This window comes from Bufo gargarizans, chromosome 6, assembly GCF_014858855.1.
Source record: "Bufo gargarizans isolate SCDJY-AF-19 chromosome 6, ASM1485885v1, whole genome shotgun sequence".
Taxonomy (NCBI): Eukaryota; Metazoa; Chordata; class Amphibia; order Anura; family Bufonidae; genus Bufo; species Bufo gargarizans.
The window spans coordinates 96,741,617-96,757,480 of record NC_058085.1 but is presented as its reverse complement, the minus strand read 5'-3'; the positions used below and the strand labels follow the sequence as shown (position 1 = coordinate 96,757,480).

The 15,864-nt window shown below is 42.1% G+C and overlaps 1 protein-coding gene across 1 annotated transcript in view; it reads left to right on the top strand.

Annotated features, from left to right (window-relative positions):
* LOC122941984 (fer-1-like protein 4) overlaps positions 1 to 15,864 on the top strand; it is a 196,319-nt gene that overhangs the window by 71,032 nt on the left and 109,423 nt on the right. Inside the window, 3 exon segments of the mRNA XM_044299480.1 lie at positions 5,570 to 5,690; positions 6,609 to 6,709; positions 11,588 to 11,675. Coding sequence (XP_044155415.1) covers positions 5,570 to 5,690; positions 6,609 to 6,709; positions 11,588 to 11,675 — 310 coding nt within the window.

The window sequence follows — 15,864 nt, the reverse complement described above, 5'->3', positions numbered from 1 at the left end:
CCATATACTTTGTGAATGGTACAGTGACAAGCCCATACTGCTTGAATAACATCATTAATCCAGTCATTGTGCCTCTGCATGAACAACACAGGCCTAATTTCATCTTCATGGATGACAATGCGCCAGCTCATCAAGGTGGCATCGTTAGGGAACAGCTGCTGGAGACTGGGGTACCTCAAATGGAGTGGACTGCACTTTCTTTAGACCAGAATCCCATTGAAAACCCATGGGATCAGCTGAGTCGCCGTGTAGAGGCTTGTAACTCTGTACCCTAGAACCTCAATGACCTGAGGACCTCAGCAGACAATAAGTCGTCTAGTGAACATCATGAGTTGTCGTTGTCAAGCTGTAATTGATGTTCAAGGCCACATGACAAGTTATTGAGACATTGGAATTTTTGGTGGAGGTATACCACCACTGGTGTTGGCTTTTGTTTCAATAAATAGTTTGAGATTAGGAATTCAACATTGCATGCTTCTACTGAAATGCCCTACTTTCAAGATATTATATCACTGTAGCCTGAACTTTTAATGTTTTACCATAAATTTCACCGGATTAGTTGAATATTTCATAAAGCTAAATCTCCACCAAACCATTTATTACACTCAAATGAAAAACCGTAATAAAATGTGAAAGGTGTTTTTTCTTAATGAAAATATACAAAAACCTGTGTAGATAAGTCTATTTTATGTACAATATTTCAGCTGTGATAAGCCATTTCATGCTGGGGAATGTCGATTGGTTTTCTTGTATAGGATGACTGACAGGGAATCCAGAAATCTGTCCACCCTCACGATCATCTACAGTTCTGATCATACGTACATACTGTACATGCTTGTGAAATGATATAATAGGATGAATTAAACATAATTAAAGCTTGGTTATCTATTCTTTAGACACTGAATATATTATTTTCTGATTTACAATGCCTTGAAAAAAGTATTCGTACCCCTTGAACTTTTCCAATTTTTTTTCATGTTACACCTACAAACTTAAATGTATTTTATTAGAATTTTATGTGACCAAAATTTTTAGATTTTTATTTGTTAAAATTTTTGAAAACCATGTATCATTTATTTTCACTTCACAAATACTTGCTACTTTGTGTTGGTCTATCACATTAAGTCCCAATAAAATACATTTAAGTTTGTGGATGTAACGTCAAAAAAAATGTGGAAAAGTTCACAGGGTATAAATACTTTTTCAAGGCTTTGTATAGATAAAACAGGGTTTTCAAAGAAATACATAGATTGCAATATATGCTATGAGCTGCATACAGTCTTCTCGTTTCAGAAAAAGGAATACCTTTGCTTTCCCACCTAAAAGGTATCTTGTGTCCATATGGTATGTTGTAAAGACATATAGATCTGTGTTGCAGAATGCAATCATTCATGTGTATTTTTAGGTCGTAAGGATGATACCCAGGTTTTTCCTTAATAAATAGAATCTCCTGCCATTTGGAGGTCAGAAGAGGAGGAAAGCTCAAATACCACCATGAGTCATGTCTTCTTATACTGTTGTCTCTAGACTGAATTTTAAGATTTGGAGCATTGCAGACGACATTAGATCGCTTGTTTATGGATCATACAATAATTCTACCATGGCAGTTTTTGGGGGATCTTCCAGGATCCCAAAAACTTGCCCTAAGGGATAATCAGAGAGGAACTCTGATATTAACAACTAGGAATACAAATGAGCCAATAGGATTCTGACAGGTCTATATGTCTTCACTACATACCATCTAGACACAATTAGGATAGCTTTTAGGCGGCAAGGTAAAGGTATTCCATTGTCGGAAATGAGGAGACTATATACAACTCATACAAGATATTGCAACTTGCCTGTTTTATATCTGAATCAGAAAATAATATGTTCAATTATGTTTAATTAATCCTACTATATTAGAATCAATCAAAAACGGATATTAAAAGGAATTGTTTAGTTACTTGGTTAAATGATGTCTGCACTTAGGCAACACACTTTGAATTCCTCCAATGTACAGTGCTGCCCATAATTATTCATACCCCAGGCAAATTTTGACTTAAAGTTACTTTTATTCAACCAGCAAGTAATTTTTTGATGGGAAATGACATAGGTGTCTCCCAAAAGATAATAAGACGATATACAAGAGGCATTATTGTGGAAAAAAAACATTTCTCAGCTTTTATTTACATTTGAGCAAAAAGTGTCCAGTCCAAAATTATTCATACCCTTCTCAATAATCAATAGAAAAGCCTTTATTGGCTTTTACAGCAATCAAACGCTTCCTATAATTGTAGACCAGCTTTTCGCATGTCTCCACAGGTATTTTTGCCCATTCATCTTTAGCAATGAGCTCCAAATCTTTTAGATTGGAGGGTCTTCTTGCCATCACCCTGATCTTTAGCTCCCTCCACAGATTCTCAATTGGATTCAAGTCTGGACTCTGGCTGGGCCACTCCAAAACATTAATGTTGTTGTCTGCTAACCATTTCTTTACCACTTTTTCTGTGTGTTTTGGGTCATTGTCATGCTGAAATGTCCACTGGTGCCCAAGGCCATGTTTTTCTGCAGACTGCCTGATGTTGTCGTTGAGAATCCTCATGTATTGCTCTTTTTCATGGTGCCGTTTACTGTTATTAGGTTCCCTGGTCCATTGGCTGAAAAACACCCCCAAATCATTAGGTTCCCACCACCATGTTTGACAGTGGGGATGGTGTTCTTTGGGTTGAATGCATCTTTTTTACGCCAAATGAAGGAAACATCATTGTGACCAAAAATAAAATTTTTGTTTCATCTGACCATAACACAGAAGACCAGAAGTCTTCTTCTTTGTCCAAGTTAGCTTTTGCAAAGGCCAAGCGAGCTTTTGTGTGCCTTATCTGGAGAAGTGATGTCCCACTTGGTCTGCATTGTGCAGTGTCCGTTGGATTGTCTGCCTTGAGACATTGCCACCAGCAGAGCCCAGATTCACCAGGATGGCCTTGGTGGTGATCCTTGGATTCTTTTTCACCTCTCTAACTATCCTCCTGGCCAGCACAGGTGTCACTTTTGGCTTCCGACCACCTCCTCTGAGATTTTCCACAGTGCGGAACATCTTGTATTTTTTGCTCAAATGTAAATAAAAGCTGAGAAATGTTTTTTTTCCCCACAATAATGCCTCTTGTACAAACCGGATTCCAAAAAAGTTGGGACACTAAACAAATTGTGAATAAAAACAATGCAATGATGTGGAGATGGCAAATGTCAATATTTTATTTGTAATAGAACGTAGATGACAGATCAAACGTTTAATCCGAGTAAATGTATCATTTTAAAGGAAAAATACGTTGATTCAAATTTGAGCATAACGAAGAGCTGGAAGACCAATTAACACTAATTAGGTCAATTGGCAACATGATTGGGTATAAAAAGAGCTTCTCAGAGTGGCAGTGTCTCTCAGAAGCCAAGATGGATAGAGGATCACCAATTCCCACAATGTTGCGCAGAAAGAGAGTGGAGCAATATCAGAAAGGTGTTACCCAGCGAAAAATTGCAAAGACTTTGCATCTATCATCATCAACTGTACATAACATCATCCGAAGATTCAGAGAATCTGGAAAATCTCTGTGCGTAAGGGTCAAGGCCGTAAAACCATACTGGATGCTCGTGATCTCCGGGGCCTTAAACGACACTGCTCCACAAACAGGAATGCTACTGTAAAGGAAATCACAGAATGGGCTCAGGAATACTTCCAGAAACCATTGTCAGTGAACACAATCCACCGTGCCATCCGCCGTTGCCAGCTGAAACTTTACAGTGCAAAGAAAAAGCCATTTCTAAGCAAGATCCACAAGCTCAGGCGTTTTCACTGGGCCAGGGATCATTTAAAATGGAGTGTGGCAAAATGGAAGACGAGTCACGATTCGAAGTTCTTTTTGGAAATCTGGGACGCCATGTCATCCGGACCAAAGAGGACAAGGACAACCCAAGTTGTTATCAACGCTCAGTTCAGAAGCCTGCATCTCTGATGGTATGGGGTTGCATGAATGCGTGTGGCATGGGCAGCTTGCATGTCTGGAAAGGCAACATCAATGCAGAAAAATATATTCAGGTTCTAGAACAACATATGCTCCCATCCAGACGTCATCTCTTTCAGGGAAGACCCTGCATTTTTCAACAAGATAATGCCAGACCACATTCTGCATCAATCACAACATCATGGCTGCGTAGGAGAAGGATCCGGGTACTGAAATGGCCAGTCTGCAGTCCAGATCTTTCACCTATAGAGATCATTTGGCGCATCATAAAGAGGAAGGTGCAACAAAGAAGGCCCAAGACAATTGAACAGTTAGAGGCCTGTATTAGACAAGAATGGGAGAGCATTCCTATTTCTAAACTTGAGAAACTGGTCTCCTCGGTCCCCAGACGTCTGTTGAGTGTTGTAAGAAGAAGGGGAGAAGCCACACAGTGGTGAAAATGGCCTTGCCCCAACTTTTTGGGGATTTGTTGACACCATGAAATTCTGATTCAACATATTTTTCCCTTAAAATGGTACATTTTCTCAGTTTACACTTTTGTTCCGTGATTTATGCTCTATTCTGAATAAAATATTAGAAGTTGGCACCTCCACATCATTGCATTCAGTTTTTATTCACGATTTGTATAGTGTCCCAACTTTTTGGGAATCCGGTTTGTACATCGTCTTATTATCTTTTGGGAGACACCTATGTCACTTCCCATCAAAAAATTTACTGTATCTAAGCACTGTATCTAAGATGGGTAGGCCCATGAATGAAATTTATCACATACACACAGGAAGGGTGATAAATTTATGATTGCTGGGGGTCCAACCACTAGGAGTTCATGATAATGATGGTCCTGTGCCTACCATATGAATGGAGCGATGGTCATGCATATTGCTCCACTTAATCTCCATGGGACTAAGGGAGATAGCCAAGCACTCCATCAGTCCTGTGGACTTTGAATGAAAAGCTAGTGTGCATACACGACTAAGGCTACTTTCACACTCGCATTTGGTGCTGATTCGTCATAGATATGCAAAAACGCATCCATTCAGATAATACAACCGCATGCTTCCGTTCAGAACGGATCCGTTTGTATTGTCTTTAACATAGCCAAAACGGATCCGTTTTAAACACCATTGAAAGTCAATGGGGGACGGATCCGTTTTCTATTGTACCATATTGTGGTAGTGAAAACGGATCCATCCCCATTGACTTACATTGTGTGTCAGGACGGATCGGTTTGGCTCAGTTTCATCAGATGGACACCAAAGCGGAATGCAGGCGGAACGGAGCCAAACTGATGCATTCTGAACGGATCCTTTTCCATTCAGAATGCATTATAATGCAAACTGATCAGTTTTGGACCGCTTGTGAGAGCCCTGAACGGATCACACAAAAGGAAACCAAAACGCCAGTGAGAAAGTAGCCTAACACTCCATTAAAACGAGGGACACTGAACTCTTGTTCTTGTGATTGATGGGAATCTCAGTAATTGGACTCTTACTATCATACATTTATCACCTATCCTGTGGACATGCACAAGACAAACCCTGCTGCTGAATAATTGACTTTCCTCTTTGCAGTTCTTATCTCTGTATACAGATGGGCAGTGACAGACCTTGTGTACATGTGTGGAGCTACTGGGAGGACCACAGCTGGAGGCTGTACAGTTCTAACTGGATAGTAAAGATTGCTGAGCGTCTGGTAAGCACCAAATCCCAACATGGCTTCCTTCTTTACACAAATATGCAAAATGACCATGGAGCCCCAGTTATATGGGTCTTCAACACAGCCCGATGAAGGCTGTTCTCGGAACTGTCTGCTCCCGGTGTCCGCATGTGTTTCAGAGCGGCTCGCGGCGCAGGCACAGGTAAGGACTTACCTCTGCATCGTCGGGCTTGGGAATAAAGATGGCAGATTGCATGTGTTCGTCGGCGAACACTGCGAACTGGCCATCACTGATCCCTCCAAGGAAGGAAAACCAAGCAAAGAGATGTCACTAGATCCACCATATTAAGTGGCCCCTATGTCAAGATCCAGCTCTGTTGCAAGCCTTAAGGATGCGACAATGGAAAAAAGCTAAGCCATTTATCCATCCACAGGCAGCTGTTTCGGGGGGTGTTGCCCCTCACAAGTGTGGAGTAGGATTTTTGCTAATCTTGAGCAATGCCTAGGAGACTATTCAAACAAAACAATAGCTGATCTTTGCACGCCACACTTCTTTTAGTACACAGTCTTTGGTGCTCTTACATTCTGTGTATTAAGTGTTCTGGATAGTAATAGTGTTTATAAAGCACCACTTTTCATAGGCTATATATTAATGATTCTGTAGTGAGTGCTACATTTTTCGAGTTTCACCTGTATGTCAGTTTGTCCTATATTGGGGAATGAAAGTATCAAGCATGTCGAATTTGAACGCTTCCAATACAATCCTTTTTTCTAACAGTAGATAAAACGTTGCCAAAAGTGTCTGACAGCAGCTTACTTCCCTCTCCTCATCAAGAGCACATGGACACTAGGCTGAACCGAGCTAGCATGTTTAGGGGCAGGTTTGGAGGAATAGATGTCGGCTGAACAAGTGTTTGAATATAGCCGCTGTAAATCTGTAACAATTCTTTACAGGAACATGGACTTGACGAAGTGGAGAAGTTGACAAGAAGACCAGAATCAGATCCAGAAATTCGTTTGAAACAAGTTCTTAAGGAATTTATTGCTGGCTGCAGGTAATTTTTTTTTAATAAAGATAGAAAAATTTCAATAAACTAAAGCTTTTTATCAATTTTTTACATTTACCTTTACCAAAATTAAGGGTGGCAGCACGCGGTGCTGATTACAGTATGTGCTGTTTCTCATCCGTATCATTGGGAGACACAGGCTTGACCTTGGGTATAGCTATTGCCACTAGGAGGCGACACTAAGCACATAAGTGTAAGCTCCTCCCTCCAGCTATACCCTTCCTACTGCTTTTGTACAAACTGTTTAGCTTAGTCCCTGTAGGAAAGGTATAGCTGGAGGGAGAAGCTCACACTTTTGTGCTTAGTGTCTCCTCCTAGTGGCAATAGCTATACCCAAGGTCAAGCCTGTGTCCCCAATGAACGAAAGAGAAACAGATTTTACGTTAAGTACAAAAATCTAGTTTTTTCTGCTCTGATTTTGAGAGGGAAAACCCCCAGTGTAATACAGAACCAGAGATCGGACAAATCTCATGCACAGTTTGCACTTTTCCTTAAATGCAGAAATTGACCTGTTGCAACAAGTTAATTGCTTGTGCGATTCCATACCTTCAGTAGAGTGATTCTTTCTATAGACTTCAATTGGGTTGTTACCATAAATAGAAACAACTTACAAAAAAACGCACCAAAACCACCAAAAAATAGTGCAAATTTGATGCAGATTTTCTGTGTAGAAATCTTCACTGTGTGCAACCACTCTAAGGGTAATTAGAAATATCATAGAACAGTTTTCTTGTTCCACGTCATAGTGCAAAATAATCCCACATCCATCATAGGTATCCAAGTGTGTTTCTCAACACACATCTGTAGTGTCCCACCAGGATAATACTAGGGCCAATGAGTATGTATTACCATGTTTCTATTGTTTTATGCAGTTTTGCACTACTTTATTTTTGCTTGCACTGAAGTACTGTAACTTTAAGTGTATATTGCTGAGGCTGAAGCAGGTTTCTATTAGAACCTCTGAGGTGTTTTTCTAGAAGGAGGGCAAAGCTAAATTTGACATAGGCTTGCCTTCTCTATATTCACTGAGTATACATTGAGTCTGTTAGTGAAGTGAAGTCCGTCCTGTCAGTAAAGTCAGTGGAGCCCAGTGGGGACTGTGTGCAGCTGATAGGCAGTGCGGTGGACAGTCTGTGAGGAGAACAGATTTTGGCCATGGGTCTCATAGTTCTGACTGGGTTTTGGCTTACATTGGTGCTTGTGAATTTGCAACTTGCTGCCAAGACTTGCAGAAAATATTGGAAATTTGTGCACCCCTCAACTTGAACTGAAAGTAATTGTGATTTGAGAAATTGCATCTTGGCGGACATTGGAAATAGAAAAATCCTGTTTCAGCCCAGCCAGAACTTTGTAGCAAAATGCTTTGCGAAGACTGTGTGCCTTCAACATCTGTGAACATGTTTTGCATCCTTCTACTTAGTAAAGCCTGTAAGTTATTTATCCCATGACTAAAGTAAAAAAAATGTAAATTGGACATCGTATAGTACATTAAAATCTCGTTCTAACAAAGTCAGAACCAGCCCTGTACCTCACATGGATCCAGAAATCTCCCCATTCATTGCTCTGCTTGATTTATATCAAGCTGGCAGATCAAGTGGTGTATTTTCTGCTGCAGCTAAGGGTGTGTGTCTCAGCTCTCCCTATTACAGCTAAGGGGGTGTGTCTCAGCTCTGCCGATCACATCTAAGGGGGCGTGTCTCAGCTCTCCCTATCACAGCTAAGGGGGTGTGTCTCAGCTCTACCTATCACAGCTCAGGAGGCAGTTTAAGAATGAAACTGAGCATCTGCAGCCGTCTTAGTGATTATGCTAATTTTTTAATTATATGCAATTACAAAAAGATTCAGATCCAGATGCTGGTTTCAAATCTGTATAATATTTTTCATGTCACAACCCCTTTATTCACCTCCCGACCGCCCATAGGATATAAATGTCCTATGGGTGGATGTTTATCTCTGAATGGACGTTCTGGAACGTCCATTCGGCGACGGCAGCTGCACGCTAATCGTGCAGCTTCAGAGCGGGGGGCCCACTGTCAGTGACAGCAGGGCACCCCAGAGAGAAGGCAGCAACTGTTCCCAGGTGTCCCTGCCTTCTAGATTGCTTTATACACAGGGCTCAACGAGAGCTGTGTATACAGATCAGGAAGCACTATGCGCTTCCTGTCCCGGCCCAGTGGTCATGTGACCGCCGGGGTCGGGAGAGTGCAGGATTGTCAGGTTTTCCATAGACCTCGATCAGCCCTGCACTGAGGCTGTACAGTGCTGTATTATGCTGTACAGCCTCTCTGGGGGGTGTATGTCCCCTGTAACTGGCGCCACTATGTCAACCCCAGTTACAGGAGAAATCAATGGTGAAAAATAAATAAATTACCTTATGGGGGACTCAAAGGGGACGCAAAGTGTAAAATAAAAATAAAATAAAGTATTTTATAAAAAAAATAATAATAACCAATTAAGTAATTAAAAAAAATGTAAATAGAAAAAATAAAATAAAAATAGACATATTTGGTATTGCCGCATCCATGACGGCCGGCTCTATAAATATATCACATGATCCACCTCGTCCGATAAACACCATAAAATAACTAAAATAAAATGGTATCACAAAATGGTACCAATAAAACTGTCACTTCATCCCGCAAAAACTAAACCCCTACATAAGAAAATCGCTCAAAAACAAAAAAAAAAAACTGTAGCTCTCAGAACATGGAGACATTAAAACATTTTTTTGTTTAAAAAATATACATATTAGGCATCGCCCCATCCGTAACAACCAGTTCTAAAAAAAAAACAAAAACATGACCTAACCCCTCAGATGAACACTGTAAAAAAAAAACTGCACCTAACATGACATAAAGTGCAACACCAAGCGATCAAAAAGGTGTATGCCACCCAAAATAGTACCAATAAAACGGTCACTTCATCCCGCAAAAATGAAACCCTAACTAAGACAATCTGTCAAAAAATAAAAAAGCTATGGGTCTCAGACTATGGAGACACTAAAATATCATGATCTTATAGGGGAAGCAAAGTGTAAAAAAATAAAGTATTTTATAAAAAAAAAAGTTTAAAAAATAAATAAAAATCCCCAATTAAGTAATAAAAAAAAATGTAAATAGAAAAAAAAAGTATACATCATAGGTTTCGCGCCATCCGCAACAACCAGCTCTATAAAAATATCACATGACCTAACCCTTCAGGTGAACACCGTAAAAAAAAAAAACTGTGCCAAAAAAGCAATTTTTTGTTACCTAACATCACATGAAATGCAACACCAAGCGATCAAAAAGGTGTATGCCCCCCCAAATAGTACCAATCAAACTGTCACTTCATCCCACAAAAATGAGACCCTAACTAAGACAATCTGTCAAAAAATAAAAAAGCTATGGTTCTCATACTATGGAGACACTAAAACATATTTTTTTTGGTTTAAAAAATGCTATTATTGTGTAAAACTTAAATAAATAAGAAAAAGTATACTTATTAGGTATTACCACGTCCGTAACGATCTGCTCTATAAAAATTTCACATGATAGAAGAGCCTTCTATCTTCATTCAGCAGGACCTGCGCTGACGTCACCATAATCACCACGTGGTGAGCCCGATGACGTCAGCGCAGGTCCTTTTACAGGTCCTGCAAGAAGAAGAAAGAAGACTATAACAGCTGCACGATCAAGTGGATAAGGCGAGTAATTTTTTTATTATTTTTTAACCCTCAAGGGACATTTTACTTAGCATTCTGTATTAAAGAATGCTATTATTTTCCATTATAACCATGTTATAATGGAAAATGCGCGTAGAAAACGCATTAAAACACTTTGCAGTCACGCAGAAAAAACGGAACAACGCAACGTAATCGCAGACAAACTGACTGAAATTGCGTGCGCACTTGCGCGGGTTTCCTGCAATGCACCCGCAATGCATCCGGACAAATCCGTGATGCCCGTGTGGAAGGGGCCTTAGTGTTAGGTTCCAGTCTTGCCAAGAATCTCAAATTTACAAAATAAGCGTAGCATTGGCACCAGAATAATTTCTATTAATATGGCATTATTGTACTTTATTTGGTTTGCAGAGTGCTGTTGCATTGTGTTTTTTCTAGCCATGGCAGCAAGCACCTGCGCATTGGGATGTGCTGACTGACCCCCTTTTTTCTTTGCCAACATAAAGTAGGCATATGGGGAATGTTAAGTATTAAATATTTTCTGAGGTATTTTCTGAGGTATCACTTTCTGTTTTAAAAGCAGAGAAGTTGAAATCTTGAAAATTGCAAATTTTCTAAAATTTAGGGAAAATTGGGGATTTCATAATAAATAAAGGTGAAATATTTTGACTCAAATTTTGACTATAATGAAGTACAATGTATCACGAAAATGTCTCAGAATGGCTTTGATAAGTAAAAGCTTTCTAAAGTTATTGCCACATAAAATGACACGTCAGATTTGCAAATCTAGGCCTAGTCAGGAAGGGGGTAAATGGCTCGGTCTGGAAGTGGTTAACTCAGTCTCCTGCACCAATGACAGCCCACTTTCCACCAGTCAGGAACCTCTGCACAAGGTGTGCCTTGAGGAATTATTAGTCCTAACATCTGATGTGTGAATCTGGTGAATGCTGCACTCTTCATGTGGTGTTTGGTTAGGAAATAGACACTAGAACAGATCAGTACAATACCGGATAGACATGGACTTCTATCTGATATCCTATGGTGACACTAATAAAAAATGCCAACCCTATCACTTCTACACATTATAAAATGGGTTTGTAAGAGCTGTTGCTTCTCGTGATTGGCTTGCTAACATTCATGCTGCAGATGTTGAAGAAAAATATAACTTGATATTGAAGATACAGTAACTAATGTTGTATTTGCAGGCAGTACTCTCTCAATGCTGGAAAGAAAACCATGGCTCGACCCAACAACCTAGATCGTTGCAGGATAAAATCTCTCCCCCATAACATTGTAAGTCTGTTTCTGCTTTCTAGGAAACAATGGGCAGTCAAAAGGAGATCAACTGGACAACCAAACCAAAAAGGAAAATGGGTCAGAAAAAAATAAAACTTTTACCATTAGATTATATACTGCATTTTAAAGGGTTTCTGTCACCTCAATTTTCGCTATTAAACAGGCTGACATTATAGATGTGAAAATGTCACCTGAATTAAACTCGGCATTTCTTTTATTTAAGTATGCCCCATTTTCATGTAATTTGAACTTTTATTATATGCAAATTAGCCTCTAGAAGCAGGGGGGCGTTGCAACAGCTCATTTTCTTTTGTTTTGCTTTTGTTTTGTCATCTCGTTTCCCTCTCTCAGCTGTCATCTAGTTGCACTGATTGCATCCCTTTAAATCCCCTCCCATACTGCATCACTTTGCGGTTTATACAACTTCCTGGAGTGCGTACATGCTGGATGATACAACTGATGCTTCTTGTCATGCCCCACTCTGATGATGTGCGGAGGTCGGCCAGGATAGCAGCACGAGTTTAGTGTTTGTTTTGGAGCCGTGATGGATCCGCCTCTCATCAGGTGCACTGGGTGGGGTCATTATTTTAAATAGCACACCAGCCCAGTGCTCTGAGCAGATTATACAAATCATTGTGGTCTTGGAAGCTAGGAAGGAAGGAAGGTTGTCTGTCTGTTCCAGCTCAGAAGGATAAGTGTGATTTCTTGTTTGGTTGTTTTGTGTCATCTCTCCCATCCAGGTTCTGTGCGAGCAGGCTGCTCCTATTTCCCCTCTTCACCATCTCAGGGAATTTAGGGTTTTGCCAGCTCAGGCACGAGGACACATCATACCTACCTTTAAGGTCTGCATGTGGGCTGAGCAGTGCAGGGAAAGAGGTCAGGGATTAGCTAGGAGGTGACCCTTCCCCTGTCTCTCGCCCAGAGCCTGGTTGGTGGGTTATCTGTGAGTCTGAGTGCACGCCCGCCGTGACACTTCTACAGATAAGTCTGTTCATTGATTTGTGTTTTCCTTTTTGCTTGATCCTAGGTGACCCTGACTCCCTCCGTATTAAGTGTAGGGAGCCGGTGGTCGTGTCCCCTCACTATTATAGGGTTTTCAGGTGTCATACAGTCACCCTTTTGTTCCTTAGTTTTGGATCAAGCCAGTCGGATCCTTATTTGTAACTTCTTGTTTTCTTTTACACCATCCGTGACAATCTCCTTATGCATTCAATGATTATTAAATTCCAAACATATGGATGTTAAAGAGGTTTTCAAAACACTTTTTATCTGATGACCTATCCTCTGGATCAGTATGGGACTGGTGGGATCTGACATCGGGACCCCCGCGTATTAGCTGTATAGCGGCTGTTCTGGGTATCGCGCTCAGCCCTCCTTACTTCTATGGGGCTGAACTGCAGCTAGACCCTTTGACTCATAAACGTGATGTTCCACAGTTCCTGTTGAGCCCTACAGGTGACAGTGCTCTATGGGAGAATAAGGCAAGTGGCTCACACTGTAATATTAATTCATTGCAGTGTAAATGACAAGTGATCTAAGGATTGAATATCAAAGACCCTTAAGAAGGCTTAATAAAAGTGTAACAAAAAGTAAAAAAAAAAAAAAATATATATATATATATATATATATATAGATAGATAGATATACAGTCAGGTCCATAAATATTGGGACATCGACACAATTCTATACATCACCACAATGGATTTGAAATGAAATGAACAAGACGTGCTTAACTGCAGACTGTAAGCTTTAATTTGAGGGTATTTACATCCAAATCAGGTGAACGGTGTAGAAATTACAACAGTTTGCATATGTGCCTCTCACTTGTTAAGGGACCAAAAGTAATGGGACAGAATAATAATCATAATTCAAACTTTCACTTTTTAATACTTGCTTGCAAATCCTTTGCAGTCAATTACAGCCTGAACCAACCCAAAAACAAAACCAATAACCCCAAAGAAAAGTGTGAGACACACATATAAAATATATGTAATTTATTGAGACATGATCACATAACAAACAATATATTAAACATAAGGCACAAGTGTACAGGAGGGGGGGGGGGGGAGACCTCATGTAAGGAGGTCAGATACAACCTCTCTCCCAAACACCCAACTGGCAGGGAAAAATATGTCACAGCCCTAGGTATACATCAGCATGAAAATTGTGAGAAATGTAGGTTCACTCAAATTAACATGTATTGGCATGTATGTTGCATGCACAGAAAGATAAATGAAAAAATGTACAAATAGCACAAGGCAAACTAGCCCACCCAAAAACCTGGGATGGCTGCATAAGATATGCACATAGCCATTGAACTGTACAATACAGACAGAGGCAAGTGTGCCAAGTGCAGGTGGTAATAGAGATATAAAAAGAAATGTAACAACTAACTGAGCAAAACAACAAAACATGTATTACCCATGATATGCTGGACCCAGAGTGTGTGACCAAAGGCTGCACCTCGACGTATGTTTCACTTGGAGAGGCTTCGTCGCTGACTGGCGCGGTCCCCGAGGACTGGGCCGCTCCCCCTGACTCACTCCGAAAGGACTGACCAGTCCTTCCAGGTGCCGTCACTCTCATCCATAAAGCTATATCCTTATGGTCCCATCTCATGGTAGGGCGGACTGCTTTTCTTTGATTGAATTGTTCGTCATACCGTAACCACCCAGAACCCCCGTACACCCGATAAGCTTCCCCAATTGTGTCCAGGTAACAAAAAAGGGGAGGAACAGCAATCGGGAGACTTTTCCCCAATCACGCATGCAGCCAATTACCAAATGTCCGCGGGATAAGCCAAAAACTACGCTTATCATTTCTACATATTCTCCCCGCCAAATCTTTTCTCGCACTTCAGGCTTCAAGTGTGCTCCGAGGGGACCCTCAAAACACACATACACTTGCCCTTTTGCAGCATCATCCAACCTGGGCCTATCCTCGTCCCCCCCTGCCTGCGTTTGTACAGACACTGACCCCGCCACCCCTCCACTAGTGGGTGTACGCACATTGCAACCCCCCATCCCCAATCCCCATGCTTGTAAGGGGGCCGTACTTAACCCCCCCATCCGGACTGACCCCGGCTAGGCCACATAGAAAGCGTCCCAAACCACCAATAATAGTACTATTGCTCCCACCTAAACTGCCTGACCCATGGAGTATAGATAGCAATGATCCCATGGATGTCTCACCTAGCTGCCCGGGTGCTGTGAACCCAGCAGCCGAAGGTCCTGATTCCTGTCGCACGGATCCTGGATCAACCAGCACGGTCCTCGCTTGGTCACTTGCTTCAGAAGCAGACGGCACCCCAGCTGTGGCCACGCTGGGCGTGTTGAACGAGACTCTGGAAAGCTCCCTCACATCTAGGCCGTCAGGACCAGCCTCAAGCTGTCCATCCTCCAAAAGAGGCCTGCGTACATCCCTTCCGCCAAGATGCGCAGCCTACCTACCAGCCTTTGGTTCCACCACCAAATCTTCACGCCCAGGAGGCCTGCCCTAATAACGGGACCCTGCCAGAGCAACCTCGTCCTCCTCCTCTGAATGACGCTGGTCTTGGTGAGGCCTGCACCCACTCCTGGCTCCGCCAGGCACAGCCTCGTATGCCACTACTAGGGGCTCATCCTGTGAAGGCCTGCGCAGGGCACCGTTACCTGCCTGCGCAGCCCCACTGTCGTCTCTGCTGCTGCCACTACTCCCCCGCAGAGCAGGCCTCCTCCTCCCTCTAACGGAAGAGGATCCCGCAGAAATCGGTCCTGAATCCATGTATGCCGCTGCCGTGGGCTGGGAAGTTGTCCCCCTGACACCGCTGAGTCCCGCCAGACACGTGGATTCCTCCCAAGCTGGGAGGCAGCAGGGGAGGTAAGGCTGGAAACCTCCAGGCGTGAAGGGTCCCCTGAGGGGCTCCTGACATGGCGCCAGACCCGAGGTGGTAAATTGGGGTTTAGATGTACCCGCCTTTGCCCCCCCCCCCCAACATAGCAGCCCTGCTGCTCCAGCCACCCGGGGCCCTTGGAATCCGCTGCTTCCCGCAATCGTCGCAGCATCGCCTCCACTGCTTCAGACATGGCAGTATGCGATGCTGCTGCAAGAAGATGCCGTCTCCTGCTCTTCCTAAAATGGCGCACGTTTCACCGCCCTCCTTTCTATTTAAAACCTCGGCCCACGTCCCTTCTCTAGCCACTCCCCA